This window comes from Grampus griseus (genome assembly GCF_964374135.1).
Source record: "Grampus griseus genome assembly, chromosome: 10".
NCBI classification, from domain to species: Eukaryota; Metazoa; Chordata; class Mammalia; order Artiodactyla; family Delphinidae; genus Grampus; species Grampus griseus.
This window is the reverse complement of record NC_139004.1, coordinates 3605705-3624057: the sequence shown is the minus strand read 5'-3', so window position 1 is coordinate 3624057 and position 18353 is coordinate 3605705. Positions and strand designations below refer to the sequence as shown.

Sequence of the window (18353 nt, the reverse complement as noted above, 5' to 3'; positions counted from 1 at the left end):
CCCTCCTCTAATAAAAAAAAATGGAGATTATAATAACACCTACATCACAGATGCAGGTCAGAACAAAAAAATCCCTGTAAAAGTGCTTAATGCAGCATTTGACACTATTAATTACTCTCTCGCTGTCATCGTCACTACTATGGCTATTACTACGCTAAAGGACATCCAGATTGCTGGGACGCAGACAGGTTTACCGAGACATTTTTCAGCATCTAGCACCCCGACCCCAGATAAAACATTTAAATGACCCTCCGAAATGCCTGAAGTAAGAGCACGGCACTCCCCTTCGGAGTGAGGGAGAACAGCCAGGTCCGAGGGCACTGTGAACACCTACCCACTGTGAGCGCTGTGAGAGCACACAGCACGCTTCCCGTGACACCACCCCCTCATCCGTCAAGTTCCTAACGTGGGCCTGGCTGGGGCACCTCCCCTCCCCGCCCTGCATCTCCCCTGAGAAGCATCCCAGCAGGTGATACAAACACGCAATCACCCCTTCAGCAGCGGCTGAGGTATAGCAATACTCCGACATTAATCAGCCTGTTCGCTCCCTCCCCGTGGATGACACAGATCTCGATCCGCTGTCATTCTGATGCAAGGCTGTGATCATTTTTCTCTCTCTGGCTAATTGCATTTTCACACCCTCCTCTGCTCCTCAAACGGAATGAACCGGGAAATCCATAAGTTCTACCTCACTAAGGACCTAAACCATTAAGCCACAACTGAGAGCAAGAAGTCTAGACACAGTAGGCTTAATGATTTCAGGAAGATGGTAACTGTTGAATATTTAAGCCCCCAAAGACAAAGGCATTTAGTACCTACCATCTCCAAAAAGATGTGTCATAAGCCTGGTAAGTGTTTGCTTAAGGTCAAACTCTACAAGCTTCGTGGCCTCCAGGGTATGTGTCTCCTGTTTATGGGCAGAGCGAGAACTCTGTTCGAAAAGCTGCAGGTTTTCTCCATCCTTTACGCCAGCAAATAACTGTGAACCAAGAGGAATAATATAAATAAATAAAAAGAGCATCGTGACCAGAGTCTGTATCAAAAGACATAATGTGGAAACAAAACCCAGGAAGTCTTAAGAGTCAATGAACATACTGATGTTAACATTCATTTGGTATCAACTTTGAACAAAGCACTAGGCTACATGTAATGGAGAGTCTTTAGGAAATTAAAAGACACCATTCTGATCTTTGCTCATCTCTCCATTTTCCTTTTGCACTAACTTCTTTGCAGTCATTTCCTCACAAGACACATTATTCTCCATGCTAGTGCAAATACCAGTGAATCGGGTTTTCACTGTCCTTAAAGTGTGACCTGAGACTAGGTAAGAAAGCACAGTCTAGGAACGACGTCCTATGAAGCCCTCCTAAACTGGAAGTGTGCTGGACTTTGCTACCCTGTAATTCCAAAGGTCAGGACAAGGCCTGAAATGTGCTTCTGCCATTTGCTATCCAGTAAACTCCAAAAAGTGATATGGGAGCTAAGCTTCAGGTAACGGTTTGAAAGATGAGAATAATAAATTAAGAGACTTCATGATAATTAAATAAAAGAATGCATGAAGGGCATGGAGTACCTGGCACGTTGCAATAGCTAATACACTGTCCTCTCTGTCATCACAATCACCATTACTAATCACAGCTGTCATCAGTCTGAAGCTGCTTAAGCACAAAAATAAAGTGTTCCGTCTTTAACAACAAAGCAGGTCTTTACCTGCTGGGTGAGTGACTCAACGTGGAGAACTGACCAAATCAACCTATCATTCTTTCCACCCAAAGTCCCATGAAATCAAAAATTATTTTAATCAAAGAATGAAACAATTGCTGTTTCAAAGTAATAACGGGCTGGATAATTAGAACCAAATCTCCTGATAAAGCTACTAAAAACTACAAAAATTCTTAAAAGCATCAAAGAAGTAACACAATAGAGAGGATTTACTACACAAAACTCTGTGAGGAAGCACAAAGCCAGAAGAAAGCCCGACACAAAGCCAGAGAGAAGCACTGGGACTCTCTGCCTTTCCCAACTTCAACTGAACGCTGAACATCGCTTGTGACAGCTTATCAATAAAAGGGAGGCCGCATTGGAAGCCCACAGTGTCTGACCAAGTTGGGATGCTAGATAAGTGCTCTGAAGGATGTATCCTCATGGTAAGAATGAATACAAAAGTGACTACTTCTTATAAAGACTTCCAGCCAGGTGTCACCTTACCTGGGTAACAGAGAGAACTTCAGGCTGTGGAAATGGACTAAGGCAACCCCAGAATGCTGGTTCCTCTAAGTGCTCAGCAGAATCAAACACAAATCTTTCCACAAAAGATTCTACTTCCCAAGGTCTCAAATCATTCCTATGAGAGCTAAAGACAATGCAGCTGCCAGAGTCTACGTCTTTCAATATTTCCTCTAAAAATAACTTGGAACAACAACAACAGAACATCAAACTACTAAACACCGTGCCCTCAGAAGGAAACAGAACAGTGACCCAACTTCAAATAATTGTATGTAAAGAAGAAGGAAGGAAGCAAAGCTAACTGCCATAGAGAAAGAGTGCTATTGTACTCCCAGCCTGCTTTTTTCGTTTGGGGTAATTAAGGACAAGCTGAGAAAAACTGAGGGTAAGAGAGAAGAAGGGAACCAGTGAGGAACTAGGTTGATCTAAAATCACCACCAGAAGGAATAAGTGTGAACATCCTAAGAGTATCCTAGCAGATCTGATGAGGGACTACAGAAAAGGGACTTAAATGTATGCCCAATTTGAAGCTACAGTTTTCAAAAGGCATGGTTGCAATGGAAGAGAAAGGGGCAAAAGAAAGTAAGATATTTTTTGGCCATTGGGTAGGGAGGAGTAAAAGAAGCAAAAGAGAAAATTTAGGGTTGTACAAAATAAAACAAACCTAAAAAATTAGAGGATTTACAAAACTATTCCCCATCTTCCACTAAACAAACAAAAAGATTCCATTAAAGACTCTGCACTTTGCTACACTAACAGAAGAGGGCACCAGAGAACTACAAAATCTAAACAACCAACAGCCCACAAAAAGGAACAAAAAACAAATTCAACAGAACTATAGAAAATTATCACAAAGAATTAAAAAATTCACTCAAAACAGCTCAAATGATGAAAATCTAATCTTCTTCCCCCAAAAAAGAAAATCAAGAAGCAGAAGAAAAGTGTAAGATGATACTTGCAAACTAAATTAAATCTGCTCAAACAAGCATTTGGGAATATTGCTTGGGCCAGAAATGTAAATGTTAAGAACAAAAATGAATGAAAAACAGAAAACTGTGAACTGAGGAAAGAAAGAGAAGGAAAAAAATCGTCTCAGAACTTAAGTTTAAGTTACAAGATATGCAAGGAATAATGGACTCAAAGATTTAGCAAGAAGAATTGAAGAAAAGCAGGAAAACAACTAAGAAAAGGACAATGAGATAAAGAAAGAAGAATCAGAGAGAAAATGGTGGAAATGGAAGACAGGCAAAGAAGAAATAACATTTATATAACTGGAGTCAGTGAAAGAGGAAAAACAAAACAGCGGAGGAGAAATAATGGGCACCATGTAAAATGGATACCTGAAGAACCGAATATAAGACATATCCTAGTAGAACTATTAGACTTCAAAGATGAAAAGAAAAAATACTCAAGACCTCCAAGCAAAAAGATCAAACAACTTAGAAAGGCAAACCCACTGGACTAGCATCAGACTCTTCAAAAACAACATACAAAAAAGGCAACAATGACCTCACATTTTCAAACTCAGAAAGAAAAAAAAATGGACCAAGAATTTTATACCCAGCAATGCTGGCCTTTCAGTACCAAGTCTATAGAAAAAGCTTTAAACATACAAGAGCACAGGGAATTTCACATGAATAAGCCCTTTTGAAGGATCCACCAAAGCATGGGCTTTACTCAAGCAACAGATAACTGGGAAAATTTCAAACCCCCCCCCAAAAAAAACTGATGGATAACACATTAATACATGAAATTGCAGATCTGAGACTAAAACAAAGCCAGATATTAAGTTGGAAGATTAAAATATAATTCTTATATATCATGACAAAGTAGAAATAATATAACCAAAAAATGGAAAAAAGAGAGAGTGAAAGTGGAATAAACTCATTGGTTTAAGGGCCAAAAATTCAATAGAAAAATGAGAGAAATACATGAACAGACAATTCACCAAATATATATATATATATATGAAAATGACCCTTAAACCTATGAAAATGTATTCAAACAGAGAAGTGCATATTAAAACAACACTGACATTATTTTTAAACTGTTGTACTGGTAGAAATTAAAAAGCACGACAACATTCTTTCGGTGAGGCTTGGGAAAAGATGTACTCTCATATACACTGTTGACGGAAGTGAAAATGGGTGGAACCCTTTTGGAGGTAAATTTGTCAATATCCAACAAAACTACATTTGCAACTCACCTCCTGACCTAGTCCTTCTACTTCCGGCTATTCACCCTGAATACAGCTCCAGAATTAACATATACGTAATAAGGTTTTCACTGTAGCATTGTTTATAATTGCGAAGTACTGGAAACAAAGAAATGTCCAGACGAAAGAGAGATGTTAAATAAACTATGGTCTACCCATACAATGGAGTACTTAAGAGACCCAATAAAAAATGAGGATGACGTCTCCGAAGTGATATGTAATGATTCTAAGCTACGTGAAAAGAGCAAAGTGCAAAGATCATATATTATATGCTACTTTTTCGAAACTTATTGTGGTACTTTTCATGTAAGAAAGAAGGGAAAATAATAAAATATACATGAAACTGCTCATTCGTATAAAACAAAAATAAACAAACTTCATAGAAATGATGAATCAGAAATGAAAGAGATTCACTGCCTACCAGAAAGTGCGTGGTAGCAGACTGCAGAATGAAAAGAATTGGGGAATAGGATGGAGTAAAAAGAGGAGGTGGTGGGAAGGGGGCAAAGAGAGGAGGGACACTCTTCTAAGTAGACTTTTTGTATAGTTCTGACTTGCGGAATCACATTAAAATTTTATGTACTCAAAAACTTTAAAAAATAATTAAAATCCACCCAGATGTGGTGAAAACTCAAAATGGAATGGGATCAGCAACAATAGAGCCAATTCTACTCTAAACAATGAGATAGCCGCATGGAAGAGAGTGGAGAAGAAAAGAATTAAGAAAGCAAATTTGAAAAACAGCATTTTAACTGGATATTCTGAGGTTAAAGACAAAATAATCACAGCAAGTACTGTACACTGGATAGTAAACTTTGTTCTGCAGAGGTATGTGTTCACTTTTCTGAAACTACCTTATGTTCATTCAAGAACTGATCAAGTAAGTAAATATATTGTGGGTAAAGGGAACCAGGTTTCTCACAGTCACTGTCAAAGAAAATGGGGAGGGGCTAGAATAAGCCACGTGGTAGTGACTTGGAATTGGAGGCACCCATATGAATTCATGTTTCTAAATACATATACAGATATAGAAACAGAAGTAGGTGTGCGTATATTGCCCACTCCTGTCCTTTGAGGGGGACCTAGAAGTGGTGACACCCCAATAGCAATAGCTGTACTCAGGTCTGGGCTTCTAAATACCATTTTTTATTTAAAAAAAAAAAAAAAAAAGCAGGGCTCCTTAGAGAAATGAATGACTTTCAGGGCTGGGCCAGAGAAAATATAAGATGAACGTGGGACATCATTTGGGGCCAAAAAATGATGAGAACATGTCAAAGGACACTGAAGACTCCTTGAAGAGGCTCCCAATGGCCAAATCTGGGTCAATTTGAGCAACAAAACAAATAATTTTAGTAATGGACGCTAACCCACAAAATAAAGAAATATCCACATGAAACCACGCTAATATAAATGATTACCTTCTCCCATATACATTTATTCAATTAAAGATCGTCGTTAAAGTAAAATTCTAAAAAATAATTTTAAAAGGGATGATGGATAAAGAAAACAACCATCTGACAAACACCAGAGTAGTGATCATTTCAGACAATAATTAGCAATGGATGATAAAGATACTGGGGCAAAATATGATGAGAAAGATGACATCATCTCAAAGTATCTTCCCCCAGGTAGTACAGCTTAGGACAATGCTAAGTAAAAGAAGTCAGTCATTTGAAGACTACTTTTTAAAAACGAGTATCTACAGTATTTACAATACATAGGTATAACCAAAAAATACCCATAACGTATACTGAAGACTAAAGTTTGGAAAACTCTGAAAGAAGGAAAAGCAGTAATTCATAACACCCTCAACACAAAACAGCACAGGAGAATAAAACCATGTACACAAGTCAGCTCTTATTTCTAGAGGAAATGTAACATTGGAGCTAGAAGGGACTTGAAGAGAGCAGCCCAGCCAACCCCAAATAAGGAAATGAACTGCAGAGAGGCGAAGACCCAGAGAAGCTAAGATCACTTAGCCAATTAGTCCCCACGCTGGGAATAAATCACTCATCTCAGCCTCGGTTCCAGGGCCCTTAAAGTGGCTGCCTCTCACTTAGCTTTCTGTTTGAGAGACATCCGCTGGTGATAAAATTAAATTAGATTTCCATTAACTGCACACATTAGGCTGTGTCATTTGCTTCTCCACTAGGATTTCTTCTATTTCTCTGACATTTTCTTACGTGTCCTTGCAGAAACCTCAACGACCCAGAAGACGAATTCCACCCCCACTGGAACAGCTTGCAGAAGCCAGGGCAGGTAGTTCACAAATGAGAAAAGAACAGGTGCGGGAAATTAATTCTAATCAGGCTTCAGAATAAAAACAGATTGCAAAAGCCAATTCAATTTAAAATTCAGAAAGCCAAAAGGATTTTTCAAAATGGCCCAGATTTTAACCACACATTTAAAAGCAAATAAAAAGTCAAATGGTCAGAAGAATAACACATCCATGCAAAATCCTATGAGCGGGCAAGTATAAATGGGGCTTGGATGACAGCGCAACTTCAAGCAGTTATTTAGGGCTGGTCTGTGGTTCCCAAAGCAGCCATTTTTCTATTCAGCCATTTAGAATTGTCCATTGATCACTGGTTTAATCCATATCGTCCACCTTGCATATTAATGCTAAACAACCCCTCCCCCTCCCTCGCCGCCTCTCTCCGAGTTTCCGTGCAGATGCAACAACCCTGTAACTGACTTCGCCGCAGCTGCTGCCTGGACTACTATTGGCTAACAGTAGCTATTGCTGCCTTCCTGAGAGCTTCCCTTACTTACTCTAGGGCTTCACTTCATCCTCACCACCCTTATTCTCTCCCCATTTCTCAGGTAGGGAACTTGAGGCTTACAGAAGTTAAGTAACTGACCATTGCTGCACAGCAAGTGATGAAGCCTGAATTCAAACCAAACTCTGATTTGTGACCCCATCCTCCAGGCTCCGTGGTTATTTCCACGACAGCATATACATGATCATCTCTTCAGCTTTGGTGTAAAAAGGATCCATGGTCAGATGGATGCGATTAAGAACTGGACAGAAAACATGAGGAGAGAGGAGAAGCCTGGAAGCCTGGCCCCGCACACTGACGCTGCTGCAGCACCCTCCACAAAACACTGACGGTTTATCCCAGGCAAGCCATGTATTACTGCACAAGGGCCAAGAAGTCCCTCAAAGCATGAAAATTAGGGTCTGCCTTTCGAACGCCTTCATATGTGCCAGTGCGTCAGTGTGAACAGTAACTTGAGGGGGACTGCACTAGAACAAACGTTAGCTACGACAGTGTTGCACCAGTAACAGGAAGGGTCTGCGTGGTGGAGGCCACGTGGAGCTCAAGGGCACTATCGGGTGTAGGGAGGCTGGTGACGCTTGGGTCCCTATCAGGACACCAGTGCTTGACGCAGGTTTTCTCAGCCCTGTCCTCCTTATCCAAGGAAGGAAGAGAACCAAAGGAAAACAGCAAGCGAAATGAGGAAAATAACCCCTTTGAGAGCTAGACAAAGAAATAATCCTAATGCAGGTGAGAAAGGGGAAGAAATGCTGCTCAAACCCAAAAGTGGTTCAGAAGGAAAAACCCTCTGGAAGGAAAAGACATGGGTCTGTGATGCTGTTGTTCATTTTATAAAACTCTGAAGGATGACAGAGCACAGAATAATCAAAATAAAACCTGAATTCAAGGAGTCCCTACGTGGCTGCGGATGCACGAGAGCACACGTTCGTTGCATCTTAACTTGACCTTAATGCTGATGAAATAATCCCAGCTCTTCTGCCTGAGATGCTTGGGCTCAGGCAGCAGGTTGGGGGGCCGGCCCAATGCCACAGAGAAAGAACCAGGCTCATCTTCTGAATAACCTCAACAAACTAAGGAAGTACGGGAACAGGAAGCTGGTAGCAGCATCAAGACAACATCTAGGAAGGTGAAAGAGAAACAGATACAATGCTTTCCAGTGACAAAGCACTTCTGCATTAGAACATTAGAACAAATACAATCAGGTCACTCCAACAGCATCTGAAATTTTAACCAGCTGGTCAGCCAGTCAGCCCCTACTTTACCACCAGTCTAGTTAATTCTACGTTCATTAAGTCAATCTTCGCCCGAGGTAAGAGAGCAAACGTCTAAAGCCCTAGGAGACAGACCACAACAGCATCCTTACCTGCACAACGTCAAATGCAAGTGCAGGAGACACGAGTAGTGAAGGGATCACCCAAGATAATGTTCACGGAAAAGTGTCACAGGTGATTCAGCCAAACAAAAGAGTGTGAAGTACACAGGCTGAATGAGGTGACAGCAGTGGACTCAGGCATTTTAATAAAGAGGAAGAGGGGAGAAGGAGGAGGACCGGGGGAGGAGGAAGAGATGGAGAAGCAGGACCATGAAAATCTCAACAGCCCCCAAAGGACATTCTGGCCTGCTCATGGGCTTTGTCTTGGAATGAAGCATTTCTGCAAGCTGCTGTTTAAAAACTGTTGGATTTGGCTGTATGACTCTATTTAGAAGGATCCGATTCAAAAGATTACCAGCTTAATTAGACGGGGAAAAAAAATAAAAAACAATAATCTCTGAGTAACAAGGAAAGAGAATCCTTTGGCACTTGAGGAGAGCGTAAGGGGTTCTTTGGGCGGGAAAATAACCGGGCTGGGAAGTGAAAACCTAAAGGTGCCGCGAAATCCAAGAGCCGTCTGCATGACAAACAGGATTTCTTTTTGAAGGATTTTGAGACTTCCAGGTGCTGGAACGTGAGCGCCAGGAGAATTAAGTTCTACCTGGAGGAATGGCTCAGACCAGCAACTCCCGGCTGACAACAAAAAAAGGGACTTGGAGAGAAGGGAGGGGCTCATTTACAAGGTTTTCAGGAGGATTTCACTGCAGATCACATGATGCAAATGCTCTCCTCCTTCTTACAAAATTACCAGCAAACTCCAAGTTGTTCCTGAATGACTGTTACAACTGTACTTTAGCAGGAACTAGAAGGGGATCCTAGGTCTGTGTTCGGCTGAGTGGGACGTGAGACCAGAGAGGGCACTAGTGAACACACACATAATTTTAACCAGAAGAGACTTTTTTATTTCAAACTGTATAGATTGTCAATTACAGGCCAGCATAAAATCAGTGCTATCTAGAGGCACAGAGGATAAAGGGCTGTTATCACTGGCGATGATACACCACCTTTTCACCCAAAGAAAAGAGTCTTTTCATTATTTATCGTCCATGCAACCATTTTTAAAAAAAGATTTCTGTCTAACAAACTGCATTTACTAGGTAATAACACTTTTTAAATAATATAACTGACATCAGGGTCATATTGACTTGATAAAATTCCAGTTGATATTTATTTTCCTCTGCAGCATTTTTCTTTTCTGCATCCATTGTATGATTTCTGCAGGAGATAAGAAACAGGGTTTAGGACAAAACAATCCCAAAAACACAGGGAGGGAGGCCATTCAAATTATTGGTTCGACTCAAGTTTCTGAATCATGAGTAAACAAGAGTTCCTCCCACTGTCAAAGGTAACTGAAAAGGCCATAGCAAGAAGGTTTGGAAATAAAGAAATAAAATATAGGTAATTCTTCAAAAATTGATTCACCCACTGTGACAAATATACCAGACTCATGTAAGACTTCACCAACAGGGGGACTGGGTGTGGGGTACACGCGAACTCTGTACCTACGTTGCAATTTTTCTGTAATCCGAGAGCTCTTCTAAAACTAAAACTTTATTACAAAATTGAACGTAGGGGATGTACACTCCTCTGACTGAGGCCAGCATGCTAACCGACACGAAAGCCCGAAGAGCAGCCTTTCACACCATCACTGCAGAGGAAGACAACCAGCACGATTTCTAGCCCGCTCAGGAGCAGCAGGACGGCTCTGGGGAGCAGGCAGGACCGCCAGGGTCAGGACCGCTGTCATGGTGCCCTGAACAGAGCAGAGGCTTCGTGCATTTCTTCTTGATGACGTGGTTCATTCAGAACCGCCTCTACAGGCACGTGCTGAGTCCAGAAGCAAACCCTGAAGTGCTGTTCTCTCCAGTGAACTTCAGCAAGCACTCAGCCACACATCTCCCTCCTGCAGAGGTCCTACACCCACACTGCGTCACCAGAGGAAAGGCTTTGCCTTCTTCCTTCCTGAGAAGAGAGAGGTCATCAGATAAGACCCCCACTTCCAGCCTCCCATTCCCGCCCCTAAATGCACCTGCCATGCAGCCATGCTGCAGTCCTTCAGGCCCACCTCCAATTAAAAAACAAAAACAAAACGTGCACCCTCTCCCGTCCAGCTCTAGGCGCTACTGACGCCCCTGCAATGACACCCTGTCCACACACTTCTCACTGAGAAATCCTCCCACGTCTCCTGCACCTCTAACCTCTCTTCTGGCTCCTTCTCCTTAGTAAACATGGTCAGTTCTTCTCTTTACACAACAGTCCACAAAAGAAACGAAACTGCCTCTCATCCCATCTCTTGCTACGACGACCCTTCCCCTCACAGTTAAGCTGGTCACTCTTCCTTGGTCCTCCTAACAGCCTCCCTTTCCTTCCTCTGCGTCACTAAACATTTCTATTCCGCGGGCCTCCTTTTCCGCTTGAACACGCCTTAGTCTGCCGACTGCCCGAGATGAACGGGGCTGAAGCACCCACACGCGATGGAGCGTAAACCTGCATCTCCATCCCAGACGCGCACGCCCGCACCTGCCCACCAGACATGTCCGTGTGCAAAGCCTCCACCTAAACATGTCCCAAAGTCCACTAACTCTCCTGACCCCCACTCCAAAACACTTCTCCCCGCGTGACCCTTAACTCTGGGAGTGGTACCCAGAAGGCAGCCCAAAAGAAATTTTCAGTGGCTTTTCCCTTTCTCTCACTTGCCCACACGCAGCCACCAAATCCAGTAAATCCCACATCACCCCTCAAGTTCACCCTTTCCTATCTGGCACCTGTGCCATTTCGTGGGCTTGCCCTGCATCGGTTCTTCGATGATTATACATAATCTAGTCTCCTCAAATCCAGTCTTGCCCTACGCTGCTCCATTCCACAGGCTGCTACGCAGATTTCTCTAAAATGCCAAACTGAGTACATCCCTCTTATGCTTAAAAATTACTTAAGATTCCTCATTCTTTTTAAACTAATGCTCAGACTCCAAAAATTTACGTCGAAGGCCCTTCAAGAACAGTTCATACCTCTCTCTCCAGCTTCCTCGCCCATCGCTCCTCCGAGCCCCAGCCACGCCACTAGACACGCTGCAGGGATTCATCACACTCTGAGTCTCCGTGCCTTCAAATCTGCTACTCCCATTACCTGGAACACGGCGCCCCCTTCCCTGCCGGGATAACTTCAAATTCCTCTTGAAGATTCTTTGGTAAGCCTTCCACGATTACCCCAGGGATAAAGATTTCCTTCCTCTGTGCCCTGGCCATATCTCTTTCCCAGTGCCGACTGCGTGGTGTAGACCTTCTAGTTTATCTGTCTCTCTCCCTAGGCTGTCCACAAAGCAGTGGCACGTAGTCAGGATCTTACTTTATAACAGTCCTGTTTACGATGAGGTTCCTAAGAAAACATGGCATCCAATCTATATCCAGTTCAGCTCAACCCAAACCTGTCACTGAGCAGATCATCTCTGAGCCCCAGAGACAAGCCATTCACCTGGAGAGTGGCAGATAAAGCCTGGAACTCTGATGAATACAGCCTCATCTGTCTGGCAGGCCCACTGCTTATTAATTCTTGGCTCGCAGACAGAGAAATAAGTAAGAATCACTTCTAAAAATAAGCACATCCACATATCTTACCACAGGAACTCCCAAGCCTTCACGTACCCTGAATGCGGCAGGAGAAATTCAATTACGTTATTCAAATCCAACTAAAGCATTTCGGCAAATAGTAAGTATTCAAATCACTTCGGAGGAAGGATTGGGATGTCTCAGTGAGATGAACAGACGGACATATTAAAGGGATAGCAGACTCCTCCAAGTGGATTTCAGCTGCTAATTTCAGTTTTTAATTTCTTTAAACAACTAGGCCCTAAATGAAATCTTCTACGGCTCATTATTTGGGAAGGCCTGTGTCTGAAAGGGCCGCCTTGAGTACAGCTCCATCCTGGGGTCTCTGCGGGCAGTCCGTTCCTGGTTCAGCTAACTGATACTGCCTCCGTTTTGCCCTTGCCTGGATTTCTGGTGCTACGCCGCAGGCCGGTTAATCAAGGCGCAGAGCGGAGCGGCGAGGAGGGGCCTGCCGAGGCCGCGCTCCCCGGACAGCAGGGCGCATCTCTCCCGCTGCTCCCTCATCTCCCGGACGCCAGACTGGTGCCAGGGCGGTCATGGGAAGACGGGGCAGTCGACTTCCGTGACGAAAGCTGCTACACAAACACCCTGCAGGTTGAAAAGCTACTTCTGCCCGGCAGCTGAACGCGCGCTGGCTGCCGAGGGTGCTACAAAGACCGAAGCTCAAGTTCCAAGTGATTTCCGTCCAACCCTTCTCAGGAGCCCCACCCCAGACCTTCACAGGAGCCCCACCCCAGACCTTCTCAGGAGCCCCACCCCAGACCTTCAGGCGCAAACTCAAACAGGTCCTCGCCGAGCGGCACGGTCTTCCCAAATCTCCCCTCACTCAAGCCTCCATGAGCGAAAACTCAGGTTGAATATATCACAGAGGCTATTCAGTTCCTCAAGGACGCGTGTTCCCGAGAAGCCAGTGTCAGGAAGAGCCTGGGGACAGCAAGTTACACGCCTCCACGGGGCCGTTTCCCTGGCACGCGGGAGGCTGCTCCCTGCAGAAATGTCATGACCACCATCAGCGAGTGACCTCTGCCTCCTGGGTGTTCTGGACATCCAGCTGTTTGGCTGGCTTTTATTAACTCCGACCCATGATGAGGAGTCTGTTTTTCAGCACTTTTCTTCTCTTACGGGTTCTCCTAGGGGTACCAGTGGGAGAAGGATGTAGACTCGTACTCTGCCAAGCTCTGGTCTATACAGAGGACACATCAGAAACCTCAAAGCGGGGAACTTACACGAAGCCGCACGCGAACCACACGAGAGCTTAGAGGTCTGGATGTGTTGAGGCAAAAACCAACAGTGGTGACAACACCGCGTCCTGCGCAAACTGGTTCTCACGACAACCGCCATTTAACAGAGGAGGAAAGTTCGCCCATTCTGCTGCCGACTTTGAAATCGTGGTCTCTCATCACCCTCTGCCTAGGCCATGACGACAGATGACACAGAGAAAGAGACTGCATTTTCCTCTTCAGATGGCTGAACAGCTCGTTTGTGACATCAGTGGGTGAAGCATAACAGGACCAAGTGAGGCTCTGTCGAAATTCTGTCACCTCCTCTCAAGGAAGATGACAGAAGACACACTACTAACCAGTCCACGGAAAAGACAGCAGTGGCTTAAAAAAAAAACAGATCAGACCTAAAAGTAGGACCCACGAGGTCACTGATTCATGCTGATGATACACAGGTAGACGTACACTTAACCAGGCATCTATTTTTAAGATAACTATGGCAGGGGCGGGGGGGTGGGGAGTGGTTCTGACACTTGCTGAGCGTCTCCAGCTCATCAGCCACCAGCCAGGCTCTCCAGCCACACTCGGGAGTGGTCCTTGTGTCAACTAAGGAAACGGAGGCTCCAAGTGGCTGAAGACTCATCTCAGGCTGTGGACAGTGAGGTGCAGAGCCAGGACTGGACTCCCCGGAGCTGATGTCATTTCCAGGGTGGCAGGCACTGCTCCCAGAAACATTTTCCGTAAATGATGCCAAGGCCCACAGCTGGCCTCCAAGAGCCAGGACCCAAAAGTTCACGTCCTTTACTCAGTCCCGATCGGCGAGAAGTGCACAGTTCCACACTTCCACACTGTCGTGTATGAATGAAGGCTACTTACTAGGAACTGACCAAGTGGTTTACGAGGACTGTCTAAAATGCGGCGTCTCTAGGACAAAGCTGCGGCGGCATCAGAATTGCCCAGGGGCTGGGTGCCCACTGCAGTCTGCTGCCCAGGACTGTGACGGGCCATGCTGTGTCCACTTATCGGGGCCACGGGGTCCGCAGGTATCTGGTTGAACATTATTTCTGTATGTTTCCATGAGCGCGTTTCTAGATGAGATTAACATTTGAATCAGCTGACTGAGTACGGCAGAAGGCCCTTCCGACGTGAGTGGGCTTCACCCATCTGCTGAAGACCTGAATAGAAGAAAGGCTAAGAAAGAATTCTTTCCCTCTGCCTGACTGTCTTTGGGCTGGGACACCAGTCTTCTCCTGCCTTCACACTTGGATTCAGACTGAAACTCTACCGTTGGCTCTCCTTGATCTGGACTTCTCAGCCTCCATGAGCAAGTGAGTCACTTCCTTATAATAAACCTCTTAGTATAAACCATCTCATCTCATCTCTCTCTCTACACACACACACACACACACACACCCTCACACACACACACACACACACACACACACCCTCACACCCTGTTGGTTCTGTTCCTCTGGAGAATCCTGATTAATACAAATGGACAACACCAAAAACCCCTGGAACACATTTGAAAAGTTGGAATCACCACAATTCACAAGAAGAAAATTATCACTAGATCTTCAATGGTGTCGTGGGTTGGCTGTAGATTTTGAATGCTGGTAGAACCTTTCAACCAAAAATTATTATTAGTTGTATTGTTATAGATGAATTTATTGTGGGTTGTTTAATAAACACTACACCATATGTGATGGAATCAACACCTAACAACTAGATGTTAAAATTATATTTAAGGGACTTCCCTGGTGGCACAGTGGTTAAGAATCTGCCTGCCAACGCAGAGAACACAGGTTTGAGCCCTGGTCCGGGAAGATCCCACATGCCGCGGAGCAACTAAGTCCAGGCACTGCAACTACTGAGCCTGCGCTCTACAGCCCACAAGCCACAACTACTGAGCCCGCATGCCACAACTACTGAAGCCCATGTGCTCTAGAGCCCGTGAGCCACAACTACTGAGCCCATGTGCCACAACTACTAAAGCCCATGCACCTAGGGCCCATGCTCCGCAACAAGAGAAGCCACCACAACGAGAAGCCTGCGCACCCCGATGAAGAGTAGTCCCTGCTTGCTGCAACTAGAGAAAGCCCGTGCGCAGCAACAAAGACCCAACACAGCCCAAAATAAATAAATAAATCTGTATTTAAAAAAATTATATTTAAGACACTGTAGTTCAAATAAGAATCATTTACACCACTACTGCCAAAGCTGATGGACAGTATTCTACATGGACCCAATGCCAAATTCCCCACAAAATGACACAAGATTGCTACCACAGAGTTCTTTTTGCACTGAAAAGAGTTGGGGCAACTCAACTGAGGGGTCTTTCCCTTCATCTAAGAGTCCATGTCCTAAAAATATTGAGAGATATATCACCCTGGAGATGGTAGCCCAAATTCCCTTTGAAAAACAGTCTCTCACTCAAGATCCTTTTGTGAGAAAGTTATTTTTTCCATTTGTCTGGTATAAATCCTTCCTGTTTTAAGCCTTGGTCATGAACCTGAAATAACACATATAACTAATTACTAAACCCTAACACGGGTCACCTCCTCTTGGGCGTGTGATAAGATCTGTTCCCCACAAGATCCACGCTCTCGACTCTGTACTTGAGTCCAGTCGCCAGGTAGCTGTCTGCCTTGCAAGCTTTCTAAACATAGAACAACTACTGCCATTTTTTGGATCTGGAATGTTCCCTGCCCCAGGAGAGAGACTCTCAGACTTACACAGAAATCTCTCCTTTGGCTTCCCCAAATACACTCAACCCAGCCTCCAGCTCTAGGCAGCCTGTGACGCTTAACTCCTGACTTCAGCCTGACCCTCGAATCACCCCGACAGCTAACATCCAGTCATTCCCAAGTTAGGAGGCATTCTCTGCCTTCCTACGGCTAACTTAACCCTAACGTCTGCTGTTCATGTAATGCACCACCAAACACAATCCCAGCACGGTAACGTGACCCAAGGGAAGTATTACAGAGAAGCAGCAGAAGTGGGAAGAGAGGGCGGCTGAGAGAATAAAGAAGAGACTTTTCCAATTTACTACAGACTCAGGCTGGAAATCAGCAACGTGGAGACTGAAGCGGCTCCTTGACTCTCGTCTAATTTCATCATCTCATCCGGGTGCCTCGAGCACCTCTTAAGCTACGTATATACAGAGAGTGTGTATCTGCGGAGGGTGTCCAAACCTCTCAGCAGATTCTCAAACGGTAAAAGAAAAATGCTGGAAATCATTGCTCTGATGAAATGCTACCAGTTCACATACAACACTGTGCAAAGTCTCTATAAAGCTGGAAAACAGCATGGTGTTTAGAGGACGTATCCAGTTTAAGAAAACCCTACCTTATCTTTCAAATTCATTCATGTTAACAAGTTTACAACTTCACAGAGACCTACCCCAGGCTGAGTCAGGAGCATGGCATTAGGCAAAGCCTCAGAAAGAGGCTATTTAAAGTACCAGCTAAAGAGCAGGTGTCACCTTGTACGTCCAAGGGTAGACTCAGGGATCTGGACACGCAGTCCGACGGGATGTGAGCGTCACGGGCTGCTGGCCCGTCGGAGGCCGACGAAGAACACTCCAGCCCGTCACCGCCCACTGGCACGGACCAAGCTGAAGACGTGAAATTCCACCACCATCCACACAACAGCTTCAGGAATGGGCACCAGGCCAAGAAGCAAGGTGTGAAGTCTACCTTGAAAGAGTATAACATCGCTGTGAAAATATTTCTGCTGCTTTCACACAACACTTGAGCTAGTACAAAAAACACTGCTATTGTAATTATGTGGACTCAGTAAAACCCAGCGAGGCCCTCTTGGCCTCCAACAGCGAATGGAGAATAGACACGGTAAGAGTTTTCTTGAGATCCTGGAGGACTGAGATAGAAGATACTCATCTGTTTTTCTCTAGATGCTGTGTTGGTTCAGAAGCATGAGCTTTTATCCTTCAAACCATCCCCCATCCTTTATACGTTCCATGTACTAAGAACAAATAACTAGAGGGCTTCCCACCACCTAAATTATATTCAGAAACCTTGAGTTACCATCAAGGACAAATGCCTTTGCCTCCTTAAATGTGACCTTCCCTAGCCACTCACTGATGGGGGGAATAACAGCCTGTCTCCCTGAAGCCTTCCAGATATTCAGGAAAGGGAGCCAGCTGACGGTTGCCTCTGCGCCACAAACAACCCTGCATCGACTGCTCGTGAAAACTGAGTTGGGCCCTTTAAATATTCATCCTCTGCCAGTTGGCGCAGTGCTGAGCTGGCCCAGCAGAGGTGCTGGAGAGACCCTGCGAGAGGCCTCTGGCTGGTTCCCCGCGCCTGTGCCCTTCGGAGCGGGCAGCGGCAGCCACCCCCCAGGACTGCCCCTCTTGGGCGGTTTCACAGCACAGTGCTTCCTGCAAGACACCTCCCCCGAAACAGCTTCCCCTGGCACCTCAGAAGCAGATTTCCAGCAAATTCCAGAGGGTGGATGTCCAGCCATTCTATCAGCATGAAACCACTACCAGCTTGGTGCCCCTCGGGAGCCACAGACGGGGGTGCGGGGGTCGGGTGGGGGGAAGCTCTTTCCTTGGGGCTCAGCCTCAGGCTGGGGGCGTCAGCTGCTCCTGTAGCTGCTAGTCCCACGCCCTCTAGAGTTCTCTTCTTACCCGCCAACCCCGCATCCCCCTATTCTCTGTGTTACACTTAATAATCCTGTATATTAAGCTTGCCCTGATCGAGTCACAGGCACTCACTGCCTTGCAATCCAGCCCTGACTGATACACCTGCTCCTTGGGAAGCCTGGGGCAGGAGAAACAGCTCTGAGAGTGAAAAGCTGAGGGGTGAACCGCCACGCACTTGACACTGTGAGCTGCCATGTTTCGTAGAGCGGACGTCGGCAGAACGAGGGAGGCATTCGAATACACGTTCACCAACTGCTACTCAGTGC

At 45.1% G+C, this 18353-nt stretch overlaps 1 protein-coding gene across 1 annotated transcript in view; it reads right to left on the bottom strand.

Annotated features, from left to right (window-relative positions):
- The window catches only part of FARS2 (phenylalanyl-tRNA synthetase 2, mitochondrial), a gene marked incomplete at its 5' end in the record, with an annotated part of 313564 nt that overhangs the window by 284111 nt on the left and 11100 nt on the right, over positions 1 to 18353 (bottom strand). Inside the window, one exon of the mRNA XM_082664360.1 lies at positions 820 to 979. Coding sequence (XP_082520486.1) covers positions 820 to 979 — 160 coding nt within the window. The remainder of the gene's footprint in view (positions 1 to 819; positions 980 to 18353) is intronic.